This window comes from Peromyscus eremicus, chromosome 18 (genome assembly GCF_949786415.1).
Source record: "Peromyscus eremicus chromosome 18, PerEre_H2_v1, whole genome shotgun sequence".
NCBI classification, from domain to species: domain Eukaryota; kingdom Metazoa; phylum Chordata; class Mammalia; order Rodentia; family Cricetidae; genus Peromyscus; species Peromyscus eremicus.
In genome coordinates, this window is record NC_081434.1 from 40,353,407 (window position 1) to 40,379,585 (window position 26,179).

The window sequence follows — 26,179 nt, forward strand, 5'->3', positions numbered from 1 at the left end:
TTGTGGGCCGAGGGGCGGGGGTTGGGAAGATGGCGGCTCCCAGCCTCCTCAACTGGAGGCGGGTTTCCTCCTTCACAGGGCCGGTGCCCCGCGCCCGGCACGGACACCGAGCCGTGGCCATCCGGGAGCTGATGATCATCTTCGGCGGGGGCAACGAGGGCATCGCGGACGAGCTGCACGTCTACAACACCGGTAGGCGGCGGCTGGGCGACCCCGCCTCGGGACCGCGGAGGGGGGAGGGGAGGCGCGGCGGACGCGGGCCTGACAGCTGTCACCGCCGCGGCCGCCGCTTCCTCCGCTCGGCGGGGTCGGCGGCCCGAGCTCGCAGACGTGCTGGAGGGCGGCTCGGTTTCCCCGGGGCCCGTGGGCTGGGCCGGTCTGGCCGGCGGACATCCCTGCCCGTGGACCTGAGTGGACCCGGCTCCCACCGTCTGGCCTCCCCCGCTCCCCCGCCCCGCTCCACTCCCCCGGGGGCTGGTCACTTCGAGGGCCGAGATCCCGCCACTGTCAAGACCAAAACCCACCCCAAGCCGGGCCCCGGCGGTCTTTGCGAGGACCGAGGGGCGGGGAGGCCCTGTGGCCCTTGAGCTGCGGGACTCGGTGTCTGGCGGAAGCCGGCGAGACTTTCTCGGCCGACCGACCGACCGACCGTTCTCTACCCTGGCGGGGAAGGGACCTGTGGTTGATGTGTGTACATGCTCTCGCAAAGAGGACTGTCAGAGCTCAGACACCACTGCAGAGCGCCAAGTGTCGCTGATCGGGGGGGACGAGCCTTTATTAGAAATTTTTTTTTTTTCTCCATTAGTAAATAGTCTAGCCATCAATGGAAACTAGTAAGTCTAGTTGCTGAGTTTGGGGTCGATATATTTCACAACCAACTTTTCTTTGAAACAATTTGATCACAGTAGTCCTCTAAAGGCAAAAATCTATAGGAGAAATTTCGTTAATTTTGTTCCTCTCTGCTACCCTCCCCAATAGTCCCAACAAGTATTTGATTTGGTATAGTGTAAATACCATGGATTTAGAAAAGTTACACTTATTTTGACTCTTACTTTGCCAATTGTTCAAAATCAGTGTTAAAGTTACCAAGGCTTTCTAAATCTCAGGTTTTCCACTTCTTTAATGGCGATGACACCCACCAGCGTCTTTCTAGGAGTTAAATGGTGAAATTCAGGGTTTTCAACAGCAGCATTATTGACATTTTGGGACAGGTGATTTTTGGCTGTGGAGGCTTGTATGGTGTAAGATAAATGCTGGCGTCCTCAGGCTCAACCCACGACTTGGTGTAGCATCTCCTTTCCAGTTGTGACAACTAAATATGATTTTGGACATTGCAAAGTCAGTATCCTTGGAAGAGCAAAAGAACCCCCAGTTGAGAGCTACAGGAATGTAGAATGGGTATATGCATGTATGTTTGTATCTATACACATATGTATCAAACTCATGGAATATGTAGCTATAATTTGTTATAATTGATCTTAATTTTTTTTCTGACGACTAGTTACAAATCAGTGGTTCCTACCAGCTGTTAGAGGAGACATCCCTCCAGGTTGTGCAGCCCATGGATTTGTCTGTGATGGTACTAGAATACTAGTGTTTGGGGGAATGGTTGAATATGGAAGATACAGCAATGAGTTATATGAGTTGCAAGTAAGTGTATTTCACATTTATTATTTCAGTCTGAAGTGCTAATTAAATTGTTGTGATTTTTTAAAAAAGATTACAAAACATTGTATTAGCACAGGTACAGTAACAGATGCTCCACAGTTTATAGCTTCAAAGAAAATGTTTCCACTTCACTGACAAGTCAAAGTATCTGATGTCTTTTCTTAGGTCTGGTGTGACCTTTATAGCATAAAGATACCTGACCTTTAGCAATACTTGAACTGTCTCATGTTTAGGTCTCTGTGGGTTAGTGCAGTTGTCCGTTAGGCACCCTCGGACTGATGAAAACAGATTGCTGGTCCCGCCCCTGGGTTTTTGGAGTCTTGTCTGTGCTGGGACCTGGACACTTGCCTTTCTACCACCCAGAGCATGCTTTGAAAACCGGTGCCTCAGTGTGAGAATGGTTTCCTTTAACAGTAATAGTAACCCCCACACAGTCATGCAGAGAGAGGTTACAGTTTCATATAGCCTTTCTAAATTTGATTTGCTTATTAAACTGGAGCTCATTCTTGTTGACTGTTCTTGATATGTTCCAAGGGCCATGATCATCAGGGTATCTGCCATTGGCAAATGTGAATGGGTTGTACATGTTTCCAAGCCAGCAACCATTTCAAATAGAGAAGATTCTCATGGCTAAAGAGTAAATTTTGGAATTTGATTTGTTAAATGAGTTTTTATTTATTTAAAGGTTAAATATTTAGCATTCATGGATTACCTAATATATAAAAGATAGCTTTCATGAATTACATCTAATCTTAAAGTTCTACGTGTAAATACTTATTTTTTTTCACTTGGAAGAAATTAGAAGTGATAGTATTTAGTATTATTGTAAACTTAGCGTATCATCGTGGAAATCTGTGTATAGAGAAGATTCACTTGAGTGTCTACTAACATGTATGCACACATACCTACAGGCATACATATAGCTTTGTGATACAAGTTTCACGTAGTCCAGGCTGCCCTTAAACTCACTCAGTAGCCAGAGATACCTTTCACCTCCTGGTCCTCTTGCCTCACAAATTCTGGAATTACCACAGCCAGCCTTCCCAGGATATACATTTTAATTTCACAAGTTAGCCATAGAGTTACATGCCTTTTATTCTAGCACTTGGGAAGCAGAGGCAGGCAGATATTTTGGAGTTTGAGGCCAGCCTCGAACTGTCCTGGAACTCACTGGGTAGAGAGTTCATGGTGAGATCGTGTCTCAACAAACCAGCCAGAAGTTAGCCACTTACTTGTCATTTGGATTCTGAGGCATTGGGATGGCGGCTCACTGTTGACAGTACTGAGGTAGAAATGCTTCCTGCTTTCATAGGCATATCTTCTTTTTTTAGGCAAGCCGTTGGCTATGGAAAAAAGTGAAACCCCAGCCTCCTCCTTCGGGTTTACCGCCTTGTCCTCGGCTTGGACATAGTTTCTCTTTGTATGGTAACAAGTGCTATTTGTTTGGTGGTCTGGCAAATGAAAGTGAAGACTCAAATAATAATGTTCCCAGGTATGCTCGTTATAGACCAAGTGCTTATTTTGACTTAGATTAAAATATTTTATCTGTAGTTATTATAAGGCTTAGGCTTATATTTTTATATTTGAGACTAACAATAAACACATTTTTTGGGGGGGAGGTGTTTCGAGACAGGGTTTCTCTGTGTAGTTTTGCGCCTTTCCTGGATCTCGCTCTGTAGACCAGGCTGGCCTTGAACTCACAAAGATCCGCCTGCCTCTGCCTCCCGAGTGCTGGGATTAAAGGCGTGCACCACCAACTTCCCGCACACATTCAGTCCCTAGAGAATGTTTTCAAACTCTCTTTTCTAATCAGAAATCATCTTATTAAGTTGATACTTGTATAATTGCTTATGCCAATATATTTGTATGTCTTGGGCTATAATTCATATTAAGTGGGTCATGTACAATACCAGTTTATTTTAAAATTGGTTTTATCTGAAAACTTGGTGTGAAGTGTGGTTATTAAATGAAAGCCATTGTTCTCATACTCCATACGGTCTATTAAGATATATTACACTAGCAAATACTGTCTGTCCCTTTTTCCAAAGAGAATGAATCACTGTCTCTTTTCCTTTTCCCTTTTCAATACATGTCTTGGTTTTTATTTTTTAATTTTTACTTATTTATTTTTTTCTAAGATAGGGTTTCCCTGTGTAGACCAGGGTAGCCTGGAACTCAGAGATCCACCTGCCTCTGCATCCCTGAGTGCTTGGATTAAAGGCGTGTGCCGCCAGGACAGATGTAAGAATTTATCTTTAATTATGTATATATATGTGGGTGTTTGTGTGTGGGTGTATGCCTGTGAGTGTGGATGCCCAGTGAGGCTAGAGGTGTTGGCTTCCCTGGAGCCGGAGTTCCAGGCGGCTGTGGGCCACCTGAAATGGGTGCTGGGCAGCTGAACTCATGCTCTTTGGAGTGTGCTCTTAGTCACTGAGCCATTTCTCCAGTCTCTAAACTTTCAAATTTTATTTTCTAAACTGTTTTTCTCTCTGCCTTCATACTTGAATAAAAAATTAGTAGGAAATTGAATTAGTTGTTACAGAAGTCATTTTGGAATTGGGAGATAGCTCAGCAGGTTAAGCTCTTGTCATGCAAGTGTGAGGACTCTGCGTCTGGATCTCTAGAACTCACATAGAAAGCGAGGTGGGTGTAGTGGCCGTATGTCATTCCAGTGAACAGGAGGCAGGAACAGAAGGGCTCTGGGCAAGACTAGACAAAACAAACCAAGTTCCAGGTTCAGGACAGACTGCCTCAACTCTAAAAGGTAGAGACGACAACCTAATGTCAGCCCTTGCTTATACATGTGTGCACACATGTATGCATACCACATATGCATGCATTTGCAAAAAAGCCAAGTCATTGCAGTAAGAAATATATGTCACCGGGCGGTGGTAGCGCTCACCTTTAATCCCAGCACTCGGGAGGCAGAGCCAGGCTGATCTCTGTGAGTTCGAGGCCAGCCTGGGCTACAGAGTGAGATCCAGGACAGGCACCAAAGCTACACAGAGAAACCCTGTCTCGAACAAACCAAAATTTATATGTATGTATGTCATAGATTAATGACAGTTTTATAAGAACAGAAGCTGTTTAGAACAAGTTTAATGCCAGTTTCTAAATTAAGACACTATTTAGGACATTGCTATGACATTATAGTGTACTAAAAAGGTTGCAAAGCAGTAAGCATTCCAGATAACAACATCTTCAAGGTATTTGCTGAAATATTGTCCATAGTTACTGTTGGTTATCTAGTGCTGTGTAATAATGATGCAAAGTAACAACTTTTCTCATGCTCATAAACTCTGTAAGTAAGGAAATCAAATGGCATGAAGGGGATGGCTGAACCCTTCAGTGGGAAAGCTTGAGTGGTTATCCCCACATTGGGCAGTTAACTGAGGTGGCTGAAGGATGGATTCAATGGGGCCATCACCTGACATGCCTATGTGTAGCTTATTTTGAGACAGGATCTCATAAAGCCCTGGCTGGCTTTGGACTGTGTAACCAAGAACAACTGGACTTCTGATCATTCTGCTATACCTTCTGAGTGCTGAAATTAGAGGCCTCTGCCACCATGTCTGGGATGTTCATTGCTAGAGACTGAAACTAGAGCTTCCTCTGCGCTGGGCAGGCACTCTACCATCTGAGCTGCATACCCAGACCCTTGAGTGGCCTTTTCAGAGCTTGATGGAGAGTTCCACAAGCGGTATTACAGTAAGAATACATTGGCCTTCACAAGCCAGCCAGGGCACCCTTGTTCAGAGCAGCCTACAGTAAAGGGGAGAGGGATCTCATCTGATGGAAAGAGTATATTTCAGATATTTGGGACTGTGTTTTAAAGCCATCACCATGGTCAATAAGAAGAGTATTGGTAAGATGCTTTCTGTCTTCACTATATATTATGGCAGGTACCTGGCACATAGTAGTTTGATAAATATATATGGAATGAATAAATATCTGGAAGTTTTGCTTGCCTAGTGCCTTTCTGTACTATGAGAATTTTTTTACAATAAGCATATAATAGACATTTTTCTTTTTAAAAACATTTGTGTATGTGTGCGCATGAGTTTATTGCACCATGTGCATGTAGGTGCCTACAGAGGACAGCAGAGGGCATCAGATCCTCTGTAACAGGAGTTCCAGATGGTTGTAGCCACCAGATGTCAGCACTAAGAACCCAGCTTGAGTCCTCTGCCAGAGCAGTAAGCACTCTTAGCTGCTAAGCCGTCTCTCAAGCCCCTTCTCTTTTCTTTCCTCCTTTGAGATAGGACGTCTGGTTCATACTGACTGACCTGGACTCAGGTCCTCCTGCCTCAAACTCCTGAGTGCTAAGAGTACAGGCATGCACCACTGTGTGTGGCTAGCATATGCTGTGTTTGTGAATTGAAAAAAAGCAAATAAACATACCTATCATCTGAACGTTTTCATTTATTTGTGATGTCGTAGGTATTTGAATGATTTCTATGAGTTGGAACTACAGCATGGTTCTGGTGTCGTGGGCTGGAGCATCCCAGCCACCAAAGGCATTGTACCTTCTCCGAGAGAGTCCCATACTGCGATTATATATTGTAAAAAAGACTCTGGGCGTCCTAGGATGTATGTTTTTGGTGGAATGTGCGGTGCTCGCCTGGATGACCTATGGCAGCTTGATTTAGGTAATCATAGTTTGATTCAGGAATTTCTTATGATTGGTAAGAGAAATTTAAATGTATTTAAAATGTTTTTGTTTAAATACTTGTCAAGTTGCACTGATATTATAGTTAGCATTTACATTCTCCGAAACAGCTGAGACTTTGAACAATTGAATGTTCAGTTTATGGCAGTAACTTTCCTATGGTCCCTTGAGCTCCACCATAGGTCCCGGCTTGTCTAGAATGGTCCAGCTTTATGCTAGCTGTCCTTTGTAGTTGTCAGTAGTGCCCTCTTTCACCTTGAGAAGGATCTGGTTGGGTTGGTAGTTTCTCATTGTCCCCCGTGTCTTTGGGAAGTGTGGCTTTCACAGCATTGCTAACCAGTGGGAGACCTGAGGGCAGCTCTCTAGAAGTGAGTAACTGGAAATGTACTTCTCATTTTTGACTGTTTCACACATTTATTTACAATGGTAAAGTCAAAAATATTATATGTAACTCAAAATTAATGACATTTTAAGCATACTTCTTCAGTATAAATGTTAAATTCAAATGTAAGTAGATTTCTAATTGGAAGTTTTTGTGGTCTGGAAACATTTAAGATGAAATTCAGATAACTGATTTAAAACATTTTTGCTTCATTTTGATAAGTACTTCTTTTGTTCTATACTTGTGTGTAAATTAAGGTGATGTACTATTATTAGATCAAGTTCCTGATTTGCTTATTTTTGTTTCTAGAAACTATGTCATGGTCACAACCAGAAACAAAGGGGACTGTACCACTTCCACGAAGCCTCCATACAGCCAGTGTCATTGGAAACAAGTATGGCTAGCTTTCATTTTTACCAACTTTGAAAGATTCATACCAAGCAAAATAAAGATGTTACTTTCTTAGAAATAGACTAGTAAACTTAATAATGCCTCATGCTAACCACAGCTAAGTGACTTGTCTGTGGGAGCTGAAACCCCTGTACACCCACTTCCTTTAGTACCATCTGTGATACCTAGTTGCCTTCTTCTCCATGCCTTTCCTGGTGTGGCATGACCTAAGTGTCAGAAGGTGTGGCCACGCTGCTGTGTCTTCTCTGTGGTTGGATTCCCAGCATCTGCACGGGGCTCACATCCATCACTAACTCCAGTTCTGGGGAATCAGAGACATCAGGCATACATATGGTGCATATGCATAAATGCAGGCAAAACACCCACACACATGAAATAAAATATGTTTTAGAAAAAATTAAAAAGAACTGTTTATTGCTCTAATTGGCAGTGTGAGTCTGGGAGAGCAGGGCCTAAAAATGAGGTGGACTGCCGGGCGGTGGTGGCGCACGCCTTTAATCCCAGAACTCAGGAGGCAGAGGCAGGCGGATCTCTGTGAGTTCGAGGCCAGCCTGGTCTCCAAAGTGAGTTCCAGGAAAGGCGCAAAGCTACACAGAGAAACCCTGTCTTGAAAAAAACAAGACAAAAAAAACCAAAACAAAACAAAAAAAAAAACCAAAAATGAGGTGGACTGAAAGTCTCATGCAATAGACAACTTTATTCGGAGCATCAGACAATTTATACTCTGAGGGTTAAGAATCCTGTGAGTAAGGTGTTCAATCACAAGGACAAGCCACATGAGGTAAAAACACGTTTTCCATAGAAGCACATGAGTAACAACAGCTGAAGTTAAACTCCTATCCACTGCAGCTGAGAGGAGCATGCAAACACCTTCCAAGAACAATTCCGTGCTTTGGAGAAACTGAGGTCACAAGACTCTTGTCTTGTTTTCTTGGAGTTGCCCCATAAGCACTAAGAACTTCTACACTACTCCATTCCTGGACAGTGTTCCGACAAGTACCCCTAGAGTGCTGGGGAAATTTAAGGATCTTTATCTGTTTTTTTAAACAGTGCTGGAGTTTGAACTGAGCATTTTAACATGTATCGCAGTGTCCTACCATACGTGGAGCTACCTCACCAAACCTTTTTTTCAATTTGAATTTGAGGACCAAGTCTCACTAACTTGTCCAGGCAGGCCTCAGACTTGTGATCTTCCTGCTTCGGCCTCCCTGGGTAGCTGGGATTGTAAGCCTCCACCACCAAGCTTGTTCAAGCATGCTTTTACCACAGCCTCCCATGCAGTTGGGACTGCAGGCTTAAAGTTCTTACATTTAAGTAATAGCAGTGACCCAGAGTTATGTGAAATTTCATCTTTTTTGGTCTCTGTCTTAGTTACTTTTCCTGACAGAAGCAACCTAGGAAGGAAGGGCTGGCTGTGCTCACAGTTGGAGGTGGTAGTCCTCCATTTTGGGGAACTCGGAGTGCATCTGCAGTCAGGAAGCAGGGATGGATGCCTGCACCCTGACTGTATTACACACAGGACTGGGTTTTAGGCATGTTATAGTTGAAGCACTCTTCATTAAACTTACTTTCCAGAGTATAATTTTGATTCAGTACCACTTTATCGAGGTGTTGATTTCGTTTGCTGCTGTTGTTTAGACAGGCTCTTGTTTCATCTCCCAGTGTGGACTCCAGTAATCCTCCTCTTCCCAAGTACCTCTGACTTCAGATGAGTACTACCCTGACTTAAAATGGTAAATTTTTTTTTTTTTTTTGAGCTGAGGATCAAACCCAGGGCCTTGTGCTTGCTAGGCAAGTGCTCTACCACTGAGCTAAATCCCCAACCCGGTAAACTCTTTTTTTTCCCCCCGAGACAGGGTTTCTCTGTGTAGCTTTGCGCCTTTCCTGGATCTCACACTATAGACCAGGCTGGCCTCGAACCCACAGAGATCCACCTGCCTCTGCATCCCGAGCGCTGGGATTAAAGGCGTGCACCACCACCGCCTGGTGGTAAACTCTTTTTTAAAGGACCATTTTATTTATATAATACTATCTTTACAGTGTAGTAGGTAAGCAAGTGGTTCTGAAGTTTTAAACCAACAAATAAATTTAAGTTCATCCTTGTATTTCCTATCCAAAAAGTAAAATTAAACCACTTACTTTAAGTTCTTGGTTTTCTTTTGCTTTCTAGGATGTACATTTTTGGTGGATGGGTTCCACACAAGGGGGAAAATACTGAGAATTCACCTCATGATTGTGAATGGAGATGTACCAGCTCATTTTCTTACCTAAATCTAGGTGAGTCTTTGAAACTTGCTCATTGACATAATAAAGTAATTTTTGCTATTTGTTGCTTCAGAGCAATCACTGAGTCATGGAAATTTCTTTCTTTTTAGATACAGCAGAGTGGACAACTCTAGTATCAGATTCTCAAGAAGATAAAAAAAATTCAAGGCCCAGACCAAGAGCTGGACACTGCGCTGTTGCAATCGGAACTCGATTATATTTTTGGAGTGGAAGAGATGGCTACAAAAAAGCACTTAATAGTCAAGTTTGCTGCAAGGATCTTTGGTATCTTGATACTGGTAGGTAAGAGTACTTAATTAAGTTCTACCTATAGATACTCAGTACCTGTCTTCAAAGACTTTAAATGAATATAATTTCCTCTTTTCTTACAATAAGAAATCACTGAAAGAAATATGTAACTCTTCCCCACTTCAAAGGAGTCTATTAATTCCTCTCTTATTGAATGTAGAATGGGTTTAAAGATTCCTTCCCAAAGCATGGAAGAAGAAAACTATTCTTATTCTAATGATCAGACCTTGCAAGCTCATCTAAAGTGATCAAGATCATTATCATTAGTGATAAATTCTATTGTATCATTTACACCCTAATAAAAAATGCAGCAGGAGAGCAGGGCAGCAGTGGTGGCATGTACCTTTAATCCCAGTACTTGGGAGGCACAGACAGGTAGATATCTGAGTTTGAGGCTAGCCTGTCTAGAGTTCCAGGACAGCCAGAGCTTTTACACAGAAAAACCCTGTCTCAAAAAAAAAAAAAAGTGCAGCAAGAAATACTCTACTCCTGTTGGTACTTTCCTACAAATCTGTAACCCCAGTGTAATGGTGCCAGATAGCCTCAAATTAAAGGACATTTTAGAGCATTTCTTAATAGTTGCATCAAAAGTTTTAAAGTGAGGGCCAGCAGGATGTCTCATCAGTTAATGGTGCTTGCTGTCAAGCCTGACGTCATGAGCTCATTCCCCAGGGCCCACATGATGGAAAGAGAAACCACTGACTCATATAAGTTGTCCTCTGACATGTCCATACATGCTCTGTGGTGCATGCACTTGAGTGTGTACACACACACACACACACACACACACACACACACACAGTTGAAAACAATAAAAATCTTTAAAAATTTTCTGAGAATTTCAAATATTGTATTTTTAGATTTTAGATTTGTTTTTATATGTATGAGTGTTTGCCTGTAAGTATGTGCACCATGTGTGTGCTTGGTGCCCGTGAGGGGGTCAGAAGAGGGCATCAGACATTTTGGAATTGGAATTAGAGCCACCATGTAGATGCAGGGAACCAAACCCTGGTCTTCTGCAAGAACAAGCACCCACTGAGCCATCTCTTCAGCTCTGTACTTGGTGTTTCAACCACAGTTATTTTCCTCCTCCATCCTATTCTGTACCCATAGAATTTTGTACTCTTTTTCAATCTGTTCAGTCAGCCAGGAATGGCAGCCCACACCTTTAATCCCAGCACTCAGGCAGAGACAGGCAGATCTCCGCCCGGTCTACTGAGTTCCAGGACAGCCAAGGCTACCCATGGAAACCTGTCTCGAAAAAAAAAAAAAAAAAACAGGGAAAAAAAAGTGTGTTGAGTCCAGTTAGTGCCACCCATATATTCTTGGGTGTGTGGCCATCCTACCAGAAATTAGACCAACCTACCAGAGACTATACCCTTAAAGAAAACGTATGCTCTCCCAGCAGCTCTCAGTTACCAATAGCTTCTCAGCTAGGGGCACGACTTCATGTCCACCTCCTGGCTCCATGCTGGGATTCTTTCTGTCTTGAGCTTGTGTGGGTCTTGTGCACGGGGTGAGAACCACTGTGAGTTGGTGTGTGCAACTGCCCCGATGTGTCCTGAAAACCCCGGTTCCTTGTAGCCATCCCGCTGCCTTGTAGTCTTCCTGCCCCTATTCCGAAGTGATCCCGAGTGTGGGAGGAAGGCAGGTGATAGAGATGTCCCACTTAGGGTATTCTAGAGTCACTGTTCTCCGCCCTTTGGGAGAGCACAGTGACAGAAAGAGGAAGGGGAGAATAATGGCAGGAATGCTACATGGTGTGGGAATGAAAGGGCCGTGTAGAGGAGTACACAGTCCACAGTCCTTGTCTTCTCTACACTCCAGGTCTGTCGTGTGGAATCAGTTTTCTTCTCCTGAAGGGCTTGTTTCATTTGCATTTCTAATAATTTTCTGTTAAAGATTTATTTTTATCTTAGTTTGTATGTGTTTGTGTGCTTGTGGTTGCACACACATCAGTACAGGTACCTGAGGAAGCCAGAAGGCATTGGATCTTCTGGAGCTAGACTTATAGGCAATTATTAGCTGCAAGATGTGTGCTGGGAAAGAGGCAGTACTTGCTCTTAACCACTGAGCCATCTCAGCCCCCATTTCTAATAATTTTTATTGGTAATTTTATTATATTGTTATCATCTAATGTTGTCATCCTTTAGAGGGTATTGGGCTTTGTTTCAGAAGGCAGTTAGTTTATTTACTAGTTTAAAAACTCATTACAGCTTTTTTTTTTTTTTCTCGAGACAGGGTTTCTCTGTGTACTTTGCACCTTTCCTGGAACTCACTCTGTAGCCCAGGGTGGCCTCGAACTCACAGAGATCCACCTGCCTCTGCCTCCCGAGTGCTGGGATTAAAGGCGTGCACCACCACTGCCTGGCTCATTACAGCTTTTAAAAGTACTTTCCATGGAGAAGTTCCGAAGAACCTTTACTGTGAGGATAATTTATTACAGTTTGTAAGACTTAACCTTTCTTGGGGCTGGACAGATGGCTTAGCAGTTAATACCTCATTCAGTTCTTGAAGAGGACTTTAGTTCCTAGCATCGTATCAGGCAGTTGTGGGTAACTCCCTCTCCCAAGACATCTGACACCCTCTTCTAGCTTTGTGTCTGTGCCCGCATGCACATAGACATATGAGTAAAGGTAGAAAGTCACAGGTTTCATTATGACATTTTCATACATGTCCTAAGACTTTGTTCTAATTCCCTTCCCTAAAGTTATTTATTTATTTTTGACACAGTCCAGTCTTAGGTATCCCAGCTGGCCTTAAATTCAATATGTGGCCAAGGATAAACTTTGATCCTCTGTCTCCAGTTCCCTAGTGCTGGCATTAAGGAGTGCAAGCAAACAACATGCTTGGTTTTGTTTGTTTGTTTGTTTCCCAAGACAGCGTTTCTCTGTGTAACTGCCCTGGCTGTCCTGGAACTCGCTCTGTAGACCAACTTGGCCTTGAAGTCAGAGATCCACCGTCTGTCTCCCAAATGCTGGGATTAAATGCATTCGCATTTACCTGTATGTAAATGTATTCGCACTACCTCCTGGTCGTGCGTGGTTTATGTAATGCTTTTGTAATGACAAAGTTGATTATAACCGTGGAACACCTAAACTGGAGACTAGATGCTTTCATTAAAAGAGCGCAATAGCAAAGAGAAAGAAATTCAGAAAATCCACTTTACTGATTTGTCTTTTAAATTGAGATTTACTAACTGATTGTCCTAGTTAGGGTTTCTTTCACTGTGGTGGAACCATAACCAAAGCAATTTGCAGAGGAAAGGGTTTATTTGGCTTACATTTCCTCAGCACTGTTGATCTTTGAAGGAAGTCAGGACATGAACTCAGACAGGGCAGGAACCTGGAGGCAGGAGCTGATGCAGAGAGGCCATGGAGGGATGCTACTTACTGGCTTGTTCCCCATGTCTTGTTCAGCCTGCTTTCTTAGAGAGCCCAGGACCACAGCCCAGGATGGCACCACCCACATGGGCTGGGCCCTCTCCATTGGTCGGTCACTAATTAAGAAAATGCCTACAGCTGGATCTTATGGAGGCCTTTTCTCAGTTGAGGTCCCTCCTTTCAGATGACTCTAGCTTGTGTCAAGTTGGCATAAAATTAGCCAGGACACAGATAATACAAAGACAAGCTTCAGTTGCTAAAATTATAAGAAAAAAAAATGAGTACATATAAATTTATTTGATAGCTTTGATGTAAATAGAATTTTATGCTAAAACCCAGAGAATCTTATAAGTGCCATGGGGCTGGAGAGACCCCCTGAGCAGTTAATAGTGCTGGCTGCTCTTCCAGAGGCCCTGGCTCTGATTCCCAGCATCCACAGGGCCGTTCACAACCATCTGTAACTCCATTTGCAGAGGATCTGATGCCCTCTTCTGGCCTCCTCAGGCCCCACACATACATGTAAGCAAAACACACAAAAACACATCTAGGGTATCTGATGCCCGTTTGTGGCCTCCACAGGTACTTGGACAAATGTAAGCAAACACCCCTACATATGACAACAGTGAAGTAAAGTGTCTTAGTTTGATGTCTCACAACAACAGCAGCAACAGCACTGGTCTCTTCTATGACAAGGTCTCAAGCCACTTCTCAGTTTAGTTCTTCCTTTTTTGTCTCTTGGCTTCTTTCATATGTTAACCTGTTGTTTTCAAGTTTTTATTGGAAGATTTAAATTTACATAATGAGAATGAAAAATGAAAGCATCAAGATTAAAATCAAATGAAACTCAGTGGAGATAGTTGTAGAAATGTGCAAATGCAGAACACAGCAGCATCCTCAGCAACATAGATAATCAGAAGAGGAAATGAGTCTGAAGTAAATTAGAACAGAAATTCCAACAACATAATTGGGAATTTAAGATTTCTCATAAATGGTCAGATGCTAATCAATCATGACTTTTTGAGTTTTAATTAAGACATAGACAACAGTAAGATTTAATTCTAGGGTAACTTTCTGCTGAAAGTTATTTTTTCTCCCTCTCTCAGGCCCCTTTCCTGTTTACTGGAGTCTGCCGCCTCATCCTATACAGACATTCATATAGTGATACAGAGGTCAGAGGCTGAGACCCACATGAGAGGACGTGTTGTCTTTCTAAACCTCTACCTCATTTATACTTTGCAGCTCCATCTATTCAAACTGTAGTTCGGTTTTTCTTTGTGCCTATGTACCAGTTTTTCATTCTTTACTCACTTATTGATGGACATTTAGTCTGATCCATTTCCTTGCTATTATGAATAGAGCAGCCATAGATACAGATGAGGAAGTATGTCTGTAATGGAATGTAAAGTCCCCTAGATAGATGCCCAGGAGTGGTATAACTAAATCAAGGGGGACTTCTCTCTAGCCCTTGGAGGGTCCCTCATTTATGTCCGTAATGTCTGTCCAGTTTACAGTCGGGCCAGCAGTTTCTTGTGTCCACCTTTTTCAGTGTCCACTGTCATTTGTTGTTGTGATGATGACCCACTAAGACCAGGATGAGACAGAGTCTCGGAGTAGTTTTAATTTGCATTTCTCTGGTGGTCGAGGATGTTGAACACATTTTTAAAATATTTATTAGCCATTTTTATTTCTCTTTGGAAAATTCTCTGCTCCTCAACCCATTTTTTTTAATTGGATTGTTTGTTTTCTTGCTGTTAGGATTTTGAGTTCTCTGTATATTTTAGATAACAATCCTTTACAGATGACAAAGACTTTCCTCCATTCTGTAGTCAACCTCTTTACTCGATTAGCACTTTCCTTTGCTGTGAAAAAAATCAATTCCATGCAGTCCCATTTGTTGATGATTGCTTTATTTCCTGAGTGACTGGAGTCCTACTAGGTACCTATGCCTGGAACTTGAGTTGTCTTCCTTACATTTTCCAGGTTTCAGTTTTGGTTCTTTTTAACAAGACCTTTTTCCCTTCCCCTGCCTCTAGAAGCTTTGTAATTTTTTTCACCTATTCTTGCAATTTTAAAATTTTATGATGCGGGTGATTTGTTTCTGTTTATTTAGACAGTCTTCCAAAATAGCCCAAGAGGCCTTAACTATACAGTCCTCCTGCCTTAGGTATGTGCCACCATTCTGCCTTGCTTACATGTTTGCTTGTGTTTTGTTTTGTTGGTTTTTTTTTTTTTTTTTTTTTTTTTTTTTCTGAAACAGGGTTTCTCTGTGTAGTTTTGGAGCCTGTCCTGGATTTCGCTCTGTAGACCAGGCTGGCCTCGAATTCACAGAGATCTGCCTGGCTCTGTCTCCTGAGTGCTGGGATTAAAGGCATATGCCACCACCGCCTGGCTTGTTTTGCTTTTTAAAGGAGGTTTTGTTTTTGTTATTTTTAATTGTTTGTAGGTGTGTATATGTATGAATTTTAGCATGTGCAAGTGAGTGCAGGTGCCTTCAGAAGCCAGAGGCATGTGATCCCCTAGAGTGGGAACTACAAATGGTTGTGACCCAGTTGATGTGTGTGTGCTAGGAAGTAAACTCAGGTTCACTGGAAGAATAGCTGATGTTCACTAGCCATCTCTTCAGCCCTGGATATGTTTTTTTTTGTTTTGTTTTGTTTTTGTTTTTTTTGGTTTTTTCGAGACAGGGTTTCTCTGTGTAACTTTGCACCTTTCCTGGGACTCACTTGGTAGCCCAGGCTGGCCTCGATCTCACAGAGATCCGCCTGGCTCTGCCTCCCGAGTGCTGGGATTAAAGGCGTGCGCCATCACCGCCCGGCGGCTAGATATCTGTTTTTAATCTATTGTGAGCAGTACTCAGTGGGCCTTTTCAGTCTGGAAACTCATATTGTTTAGTTTCATAGAAATTTATTTCAGGATTTACAGTTTTTAAAATTCTCTTCATGTCTTCTACCCTAATATCTCTGTTTGGTCTACTTTCTGGACTTTCCAAAATGTTTGCTTTTTACTCAGGTATGAGTTGTCTTACCTTGAGCGGATATAAACAGCTTGGATTGTTAAAGGGATGGTGGAGGACTTTATATGGGAATTATTGAAGGAACTAGGCCATATGGTCTCCTAACTCATCTTGAAGCATGAAAGCAACCCCAGGCAAAATACACTAACAAATGAGTCTTGCTGTATTTCCACAAAACTTGTTTAGGAAACAGGCATGGACTGGCTGTGGCCATATGTTGCTGATCATCAGTAAAAAGATACATTTGAGGTTGGAGAGATGACTCAGCAGATAAGAGCACAGGCTGTTTTTCTAGAGGACCAGAGTTCAATTCCCGAACCCACGTGGTTCCTCACAACCATCTGTAACTCCACTTCCAGGGGACCCAACACCTTCTCCTGGTCTCTGTGCACCAGGCATGCACATGATGTACAGAGATACATGAAGGCAAAACACCTATATACATAAAATAATGATTAAAATATTTTAAAGAGGTATTTAAAAGTGAAGTAGATATTAATATTAGACTTGCTCTAGACAGCTGAGCAAATCACAAAGATGGATTTTCTTAGCTAACTGTCCAAAGCTAGGAACATACTTCTCTCAGTTGTGAAACTTGCTGACATCCTAAGTATACACAGAAGGTTGGACCAAAGATATTGTCATAAAATCCATAATTTCAGATCTTTTTTGTTTTTGTTTTCCAAGACAAGGTTTCTCTGTGTATACAGGCTGTGCTGGAACTTGCTGTGTAGACAGACCAGGCTGGTCTTAAACTCAGAGATTCATTTGCTTCTGCCTCCCAAGTGCTGGGGTTAAAGGTGTGTGCCACCCACCACCTGACTGTAATCTTAAATCTTAAAGATCTGTTACTTGTGAAAATGTTAGCAATATTTTTCTTTATGTTAGTGATATTTTATACCAAGGTTATGTGTTTTGGTTAAAGGGATATTAAAACTTACTATTTTTCCAAAATATATCCAAGTCATCTTTGCTAATAGCAGTATTTCTAGCATGTATGCTGTTGGTTGAAAATCAGTTCTTTAAATTAAAAAAACTAGAATTTATGAAGGTCAAACAACAAAGCAGTAATTCTGTAACACCCAGTCTCACCCCTCAGTCTTTCAGACACGATTAGGTTCAGGGTAGACCTTTCGCCCTCTGATTCTAATGACACAAGTAGTTTGGTTCTGGGTTGTTTTATTTGTAGAAGGAAGTGAGTAAAATAGAGAGCTTCAGACCCCTTTGATTTGACTCTCTTTGTTGAAGTGTCTTCAGTAAGCAGACACCGCGCTCATTGCTGGTGTTTTCAAAACTGTCCACCAAAACTGTGTTGGCAACTTATTGATGCTTTTGAAACTAAAGGCCCTATATAAATGTTTTTCTTTAGAGAAACCGCCAGCACCATCACAAGTCCAGTTGATCAAAGCTACTACCAACTCTTTCCATGTCAAGTGGGACGAAGTGCCGACGGTTGAGGGCTATCTTTTGCAATTGAATACTGACTTGCCATACCAAGCTGCATCACCTGATTCTTCAGCAGCACCAAATATGCTAGGTAAAATAAGTGTCATGCTTAAAGAATGCATGTCTGCTCATGTGCTTTTGAAAAACATACTGCAGAAAGTCCTGTGATGATGCTTGGTTCAGGAAAATGCATGAATTTTAAGATGCCCTGGTATATACCTGGCAAACCAGCTTTCCTGAGTGTCAGCTCTGAAGCCTGGCTGTCTCACTCTTTGTTGTAGCAGAACTCAAAGGTGCATAGAGTGCTTTCCTGCAGTTCATTCTGTGTACTTGGAAATCTATATTACTTGAGTTCCAGACATGTTTTTAATTAGCTTTCAGAAATATTTCACTGGTTTTCAAAAGTGTTTTTAACTGAACAGGCCCTTGGAAAGTAACAAAATTTGTTACAGTCTTCAGCAACTATTAAATAACTATTAAGGAAGCAGATAAACATGGATAAAGATGATATTTTAATCTTTAATGTAAACTTATAACTATTTACAACATATTTTATGGATGCTAATTAAGAGCATATCAGTGTGAACTTTCTCATTCCTACAGGAGGCAGGATGGACCCTCACAGACAAGGCAGTAATAGCATCCTTCATAACAGTGTAAGTTGATGCCCCTGTGATGACAAATGAATATTTATGGCTTTAGTCCCAGGTTTACAGAGGTTTTTTTTGCATATTACTCTGAATAATTACTCCTGGCTTCATATGAGAACCCCCTCTGAGATGTCCAGGCAACCCGGTTTTCACAGGGCTGGGGATGAGGTTCAGTGTTAGAGTGCTTGGTAGCATACACGAGACCATGGATTCTGTCTGTAGCACCACAGAAGTAAAAGGAGAAAAAGGTTCCACAGACTTCTTATGACGGAGCCTGACTTGAACAACCTTGTTGGAGAGAAGTCTAGTCTCAGTGCACATAGCATTGGATGCTGTTCCTCTTGAATTGGTACTTAGGAGCCAGGCTGTAATCCCAGCACTGGAGAGGTGGAGCCAGGAGGTCCAGAAGATCAAGGCCAGCCTCAGCCAGCCTGAACTACACAAAACCCTGTCTCAACTCCAAGAAAGTATTTTTATGTATATATTGTGATATTCTTAGATGTTACACATATATTTATTCTGCATCTATAAATATGATTTAAGAATATTTACATATTAACTATTTTATTTACCAAAGACTGTCAATAGCTAAACTGAACAACTTTGTGTGAGTTTACTTGTTCCTTATGAAGTGGTCATGGTAAGTATTTGTGGATATTAATGGCTTGGCTTATTAAAATTTCATCTGGGAAAACTGCTGTTGATATCAGTGAATCCTTTCCATAGGAAGGGATGAGGTATAGTCCTGTTCTGAGCATGACCGAGAGGATGAGAAAATACTGTAGTTGTTCAGGAAGGAGATATTACAAGTTTTGCTCATACAGTTTGTGAGTAGCCTGTTTTAGAAGACACACTACATTTACATTGTGTGTCTCCATGTGTCATGAGTATTGTGTGTATATCATCAGCTGAACAGTACGTACTGCATGGTTGGTGGGAAGACAGTGGGTGACTGCCTTGCCCCTCCCTGTTCTTGAGTCTTGCTAAAAACAACTCCTTTCAACCCTTCTAGCTTTCTTTTAGTGTCTAGCTGTGCACACTTGAATGAAATCCTAGTTGGGTGTGGTAGCCCGTCTATAATGCCAGCACTCGGGAAGCAGAGGCGGTGACATGTCTGTGAGTTTGAGGCCAGCCTGGTCACAGAGTGAGTTCCAGGACAGCCAGAGCTACATAGAGAGCAAAGCAATAAATTAAATCCTTTTTTTGTTACACCTTTACTTTCTAGCTTTTGATCACTTCTCTTCAATAAGAACAGAGGATACTGGGAGTAGTGGTGAGTGCTGGGGATCCCAGTACTAGGAGGAGGGGCAGGAGGAGTCGCAGGGCCCACTGGCCAGCCAGCCGAGCCTCCTTGGCAAATCCTAGGCCACTGGAGGACTCCTGTCTCAGAAACCTGCAGCCGAGGTGTCCTCTGGTCTCCACACACGTGCAGACAGGTTCACATACACATACAGAAAGAATAATGGAAGGTGAAGACTTGATGACACCCCTCCCCATTTTCACTCCTCTCCAGCCTTGAAGTGTTTTTAGTGGAATTGAACTTGATGTTTGTGTCACAGTGATGAGGTATTCATAAATGAGCCCTGCAGTGAGCCATTAGTATTGTTCCTTCACATACAGCTTAGCTTTTCCTGCTGTTAGCTGCCTCCCTTTTTAGTTTTTTTGTCCTTTCCTACAATTAATTCATAATCAAAGCCCAACATCTAAAGCAATTTCTTTGCTTCTTTTTCTTTTTGTTTCCTGGAGCCCTTCTTCATCCTTTAGTCCAGGACCTCCTAAACTTCTTCGATTCACAACCCATTTTTTTGCCCAAGAAAATTTTGCATAATCCAATATATAGGTATATAAAATAAGTATACAAATAAAGTATTTGCTAATAATAATTGATAGAGAAGTGTATTGTGTGTGTATGCAAGTGTACATTTGTATGCAAGATCACATGGAAGACAGAGGTCAACACCAGGTATCCTCCTCAGTCACTCTGCACCATGTATTTAAGATGGGATCTCCCTGAACCTAGGTCTTGTAAATCCAACTGGACTGGCTGGCCAGTGAGACCCAGGGATCCTCCTGTCTCTGTCTCCCCAGCACCGGGCTTACAGGCGTGCACCACCACAAGGAAGCTTTTTCGAATGAGTTTTTTTGTTTTTTGTTTTTTTGGTTTTTCGAGACAGGGTTTCTCTGTGTAGCTTTGCGCATTTCCTGGACCTCACTCTGTAGACCAGGCTGGCCTCGAACTCACAAAGATCCACCTGGCTCTGCCTCCCAAGTGCTGGGATTAAAGGCGTGCACCACCACCACCCGGCTCGCATGAGTTTTTATTTGGGTCCTGGCGATTGAACTCAGCTCCTCATGTTTGTGCTGAAAGTATTTTATCAACTGAGTCATCTCCCCAGCCTGAGAAATTGCTTTTAAAATAATTATTTGGTATATATACAGATTACTGTTATTAAGCAAATTTGCATACTGATGAGATGGTTGTGCTTTGTTAACTGGAGGATTTAGAACATCTTCAGTGTTTTTGAAAATTGATGGCCATTTTTATTTTATTATTATAAATGCTGAGAATGCCACCTCACATAAATAATGTAGACAAAATGGCAGAAGTATGTTTAGGTCCATTCCATACATTGTTGGAAATTCCATCCTGATTCCTTGGGAGCCAAAATTCATGTAATGGTTTTTGTAAAATTCGAGTCAGCAACTCACCAGCAAATTAAAAATCTAGAGGCCAGCAAGATGGCTCAGTGAGTATAAACACACACACACACACACACACACGCACACGCACACGCACACGCACACGCACACGCACACGCGCGCGCTCAGGTAAAACAGCAGCAACATTGGAGTACTTGAAGAAAGGCAGGTCATTTTTTATAGTTCCATGGCTATATAATTGATGATGTTGTTACTGATAACTTGGACTGCCATAAAATTTAAATGTGTTCATTATAGTATATTTAGTCTGTCTCCCCCCTCCTCTCTCCTTCCCTTCCTCTTTCCTCTTCTCTTTCCTGGGTTCCATCTCCTCTACCCCATCCTCACAGAGTAGCCAGAATTATATGTCCAGACCTCCAGGCTCAGCATTAGGAAGGTTTCTGACCAAATGTTTAATAGTAAATAATTTTGATGTGTAGTGTGTTGAATCTTTATATGTAAAACTCAGTCATACAGAATAATTCATTTGCTGAAATTTTCCTCTTAGGAATCATCAGCCCTTTTGGCTATGTGTCTGATTTGTTTTTTAAAAATTGAATAGGAGCTGTTAACAAAATGGCTCAGTGAGTCAAGAACTTACTATGCAAGCCTGCCCACCATAGTTCAGTCCCCAAAACCCACATAAAAGCATTAGGAAACGGACACATAGAGTTGTCCTCTGACCACACATTTGTGTCATGGCATGTGTGTACCGTTGCACATTATACACACAATCAGTTAAAAAATTATTAATGCCAGGCAATGGTGGCACACACCTTTAATCCCAGCACTTGGGAGGTAGAGGCAGGTGGATCTCTATGAGTTTGAGGGCAGCCTGATCTACAAAGAAAATTCCAGGACAGCCAGGGCTACACCGAGAAACCTTGTCTCCAAAAAAAATTGTTAATAAAAATGCTAAAGCAGTTTTCATGGCCTCCTTACGTGTGCTACATAAATACTTGAAATACTAGCCACCATTTGAAAAAGCTAAACTAAAAATAATAATCTTTGGAACAAGGAGATTAGGTGAAAAAAAAAATCTTAAAACTACTAGGCTAAAGAATGATTATAAAATTAGGGATCTAATTTTAAATGTTTTATATTTTAGTAAATTTGAGTTTCTGTCGTTGTTTTGGGAATCTTACTTCCTAGCCTAGGCTACCTAGAGCACTGGAGCTTTCTGCCTGTGTCTCAAATGACCTGGAGTTACAAGCGTGCAACACCACTCCCTGCTGGTGAATTTACTTTCCCAAATGTACTTGTAAATTGTTTTACTTGTTTTTTTAAGTTTTTACTTCTATTTATTGCACATTACTTCCTATGATGAACTATTTTATTTCTTGTAGGTTAGTGATACAGTAAACAGTGCAAAAACTGAACACACAGCCATGAAGGGAACTGCAGTGAGAAACAAACCAGATTTCAGAGCAACAGATTCTAATGCTGCTTTACATTCACCTTTGGCGCCTAATGCTTCTAATAATAACAGTTGTGTGACGGATATGCTATGGAAGAATGAAGGTATAAGGTTACATTTTAAATCAAATTAAACCTTTATAACATTGGTAGAGCATCTTAGAGTTACTGAAAAAGTAGACAATTACACTGTCCTTGGGGAGTGGGGTGGGGTGTGTGTGTGTTCGAGTCTTACTGTGTAGCTTTGGCTGACCTCAAACTAACAGAGCTCCATCTGCCTCTGCCTCCTGAGAGCTGGGATTAAAGGCAAGTACTTATATTACATGGTTTTAATCACTTTCTTCATAGTGAGCCTCATTGACAGATTATAAGTGTGAAATGCAGTCAGGGAAGTTCTTGTTGAATTGACTTTGGTCAGTGTGGACAGTGTGACTTTCCTTGTGCTTATTTTCTGTCACTTTTTATGTAAGAGGTTATTTATTCATCTTGTTCCTCTTTCCAAAAGGCTGAGATCTGTGCTTGATGAATAGTTGTCATTTAGTAAATAGTCGTGTAGCAGGTATCTGAATTAAGGTAATTCAGTTATGGGAACTGTTCATTAATCACTTGCATTTACAAGACAGCTCATAATTTGGTGATTTTTTTTATTTGAATATTCTGTTGTATTTTGTTTTGGTTTTTAGGTTTTTTATTTTTGTTTTTTAAACAGGATCTTACTCTGTAGCCCATGTCACTATTTTAGCCTAGGCTGACCTAAACTTGTGGCAATCCTCCTGCCTCAGCCTATAAAGTGTTGAGATTGTAGGCACGATCCACCATGCCTGGTTGTATTTGAATATTCAGATGCCATTGAGATATATATCAAATATTGCTTATGATTTCAATATCTGCAATTATTTTATAAATTTTATTTTGGTATACCCTTGGAATAGAAATGTAGCTTTTTAATTTTAAGATACTGTGATAGCTGTTCTAAATCTAGTGGTTGAGGGATTCAAATAAAACAGAATAAACATTCTTATTTCCATTTTGAACAGTAGATAAACATACTCTAGAAAGATTATTTGTTGTACTGTTCTATTGCTCTGCTTACACAGAAGGAGCACTTCATTGAGTTTCTTTCCTTTTCCTTTGCTTGATTTTTCTTCTCTCTGCTTTTGTTTTGGTTGGTTGGTTGGTTGGTTTGTTGGTTGGTTTTTTTGAGGCAGGGTTTCTCTGTGTAGCTCTGTAGACCAGGCTGGTCTTGAGCTTACAGAGATCCACTTGTTTCTGCTTCCCAAGTGCTGGAATTAAAGGTGTGTACCATCACCACCACCCAGCTTTTATTTTATTTTATTTTTGTTTTGAGATAGGCTCACTCTGTATCCCAGACTGGCCTAGGACTCACTAGGTATCACAGGCTAGCCTCAGCTCCTAGTGATTCTCCTGCCTCACCCTTCCAGGTGCTAGGATCATAGGTATGTCCACTACACCTGACAGGGTCACTGGCTTTCTTGATAAAAAGGTATTATTTGGTATAGATAAGCTTGGTCCTAAACTTCCAATTTAAGATTTCTTATTTGTAACTTTTTGTCTTGCGAAGAAGTTTATATTGTGAAAACAAACTTGAGCTTGAGATTCTAAATCCTGAGTAAAGTTGGTACTGAACAAACAAACAAAAAAAAAAAAAAACAGTAAAGCCAGAGGTTGTGGGACGGTGCCTGACACATCATAAGCACTCCGTGTCAGGGATGGCTGCTCAGTCTAGGTTACACAGAGCTTGACATCCTTTACAGATGGAAGAGCGGCCAGTGTGTGTCTCCAAGAGGAAAGGGGTGATAGGATTAGATTGTGTTTTCCTTGAAAGTAAACCTGACTTTACCGGAGGAAGAGACGTTTTAGGAAAGAATTGAAAGACTGGGTAGGGCTTTTTTTAGTACTCTCAGATAGGTGTGCATAAAGACAAAACAGTGGGTAAGACAGAATGAAAACAAAACATTGAAGATGCCCTTAAAAAGGCATATTAACTCAACTTGGCAACTGGTTGGCTATGAGAGAAAAAAGCGAGTCAAGCAAGACTTTTTAGTTGACCATGAGAGTGGACACGGCTCTTCATCAGAGTGACAGTGCAGGAACAAGGACACTCAGGAAGAGTGTCTACCTGTGAACCCAGATAGGTCCTGGAGGAGCACACTGGGCAGTTAGATCCATAGTGTGCAGGCTAGGAAGCAGTTCTCGGCTAGAAATACAAATGTAAGTGCCACAGGAGCGGAGGGAGGCCTTGTGGACATGTTCACTGCTAGATTCCCAACAGCCAGTGTTGTGCCCAGGTCATACATGTGTGCTCGACTAGTGAGTGATTGGTGACTAGTGTTTACAGCCCAAGGTACTTACTGGCAGAGAAGGAAGCTCAGTTTAAGAATCCCGGTAGAGCCGGGCAGTGGTGGCACATCCCTTTCATCCCAGCACTCAGGAAGCAGAGCCAGGCAGATCTCTGTAAGTTTGAGGCCAGTCTGGTCTACAGAGTGAGATCCAGTTCAGGCACCAAAGCTACACAGAGAAACCCTTTCTCAGAAAACAAAACAAAACAAAACAAAAACACCTCGCTGAAGAGAGTGAGAAAGGAGGCCCCTAGCTTAGGAAAAGATAAATGTTGTTGTTTGTTTTTGTTTTTTCCCTTATAGTAGGCATTACAGTTTGTGACTCTTTGTATATGTATGTTTATGTATACGTATGTACCAAATGAAGAAATTTATGGGACATGAACCCTGTCTTCCTTCACCATCTAAGAAATAAACATAATACCCTGTAGGAAGTCTTCAGTATTGTGGGATACATGAATATAACTTTATTTTCCACAATGGGAGAGAAGACAGAAAATGGACAGGATCACAAATACATTTCTGGTTTAGGCAGGAAAAGATAGAACACTGAAGAAACTCATGCCCCCCCACAACACACACACCCTAAAACCGAGTGACAGAGTCATTTGATCTATAGTTCAGTAACAAACAGTGTCAGTATTTCAAGTGGAAAAGGGAGCTGAGATGTTAGATGTCCGTGATGGGTCCAGTGCCCTTTTGTAAACATTTTCTACCCCGTGGTAAATCCATATTAGTGCTGCGTACAGTGCTCAAGTTTTGACTGGAAACTGAAAGCGCCAAGAAGTGCACAACAAAAGTAGTAACTCAGAAACCTCCAGGGTCTCTACCTTTCCCTTTAAACTCAGGTCCTCATGCTTCAGCACATGTAGGTGGACTTAGTAGTTGCCTGGACCTAAGAGCAGTGATTCCTGGAACTTGGCTCTCTAGTACTGTTTCCAGCATGCAAACTATGTGAGCCCAGCAGGCTATTAAAACTGAACCATCCAGTTCAAATGAGGCAGGTGCTGAAGATGGGACTTCTCCAGCAGCGTTCAGTACCAAATCTAAAGGTTTGGGACATATTTCACATACTGCATTTTGAACCATTTATACTTAGAAATCATCAGAATTACTAATGCAGATGGGAATTCCACTGTGGAGCAAATCATGAAGCAGTTAAGATAAATATACATGTCTTTTTTTCTTTGACTTTGTTTTTTGTGAGATAAGATCTCACTATGGGGGTGGAGAGACAGCTCAGTGGTTAAGAGCACTGGCTGCTCTTCTAGAGAACCTGGGTTTAATTCTCAGCACCCACATGGCAGATCATAACTGTCTGTAATTCCAGTTCCACCAATGTACATAAAATAGTTCTTTTTTTTTAAATCTCACTATGTAGCCCAGCCTGATCTCCTACCTTGAGATCCTTCTGAATGCTGAGATTATAGGGTAGATCTCTGCACCCAACTATATCTCCTATTAACCTCAAAAGTTAGACAAGTTTTTGTTGCCTGTCCCATTAATA

General features: G+C 41.8%; 1 protein-coding gene across 5 annotated transcripts in view; it reads left to right on the forward strand.

Annotated features, from left to right (window-relative positions):
* The window catches only part of Hcfc2 (host cell factor C2), a 59,165-nt gene continuing 32,986 nt past the window's right edge, over positions 1-26,179 (forward strand). For 4 of the 5 annotated variants that reach the window (XM_059245637.1, XM_059245633.1, XM_059245635.1 and 1 more), the window contains exons 1-10: positions 1-192; positions 1,502-1,650; positions 3,000-3,160; positions 6,109-6,317; positions 7,029-7,113; positions 9,301-9,407; positions 9,506-9,694; positions 17,470-17,637; positions 18,150-18,202; positions 22,243-22,417. In XM_059245637.1, coding sequence (XP_059101620.1) covers positions 30-192; positions 1,502-1,650; positions 3,000-3,160; positions 6,109-6,317; positions 7,029-7,113; positions 9,301-9,407; positions 9,506-9,694; positions 17,470-17,637; positions 18,150-18,202; positions 22,243-22,417 — 1,459 coding nt within the window. In that variant the 5' untranslated portion in view covers positions 1-29. The remainder of the gene's footprint in view (positions 193-1,501; positions 1,651-2,999; positions 3,161-6,108; positions 6,318-7,028; positions 7,114-9,300; positions 9,408-9,505; positions 9,695-17,469; positions 17,638-18,149; positions 18,203-22,242; positions 22,418-26,179) is intronic. The other variant, XM_059245636.1, reaches the window with a different exon arrangement.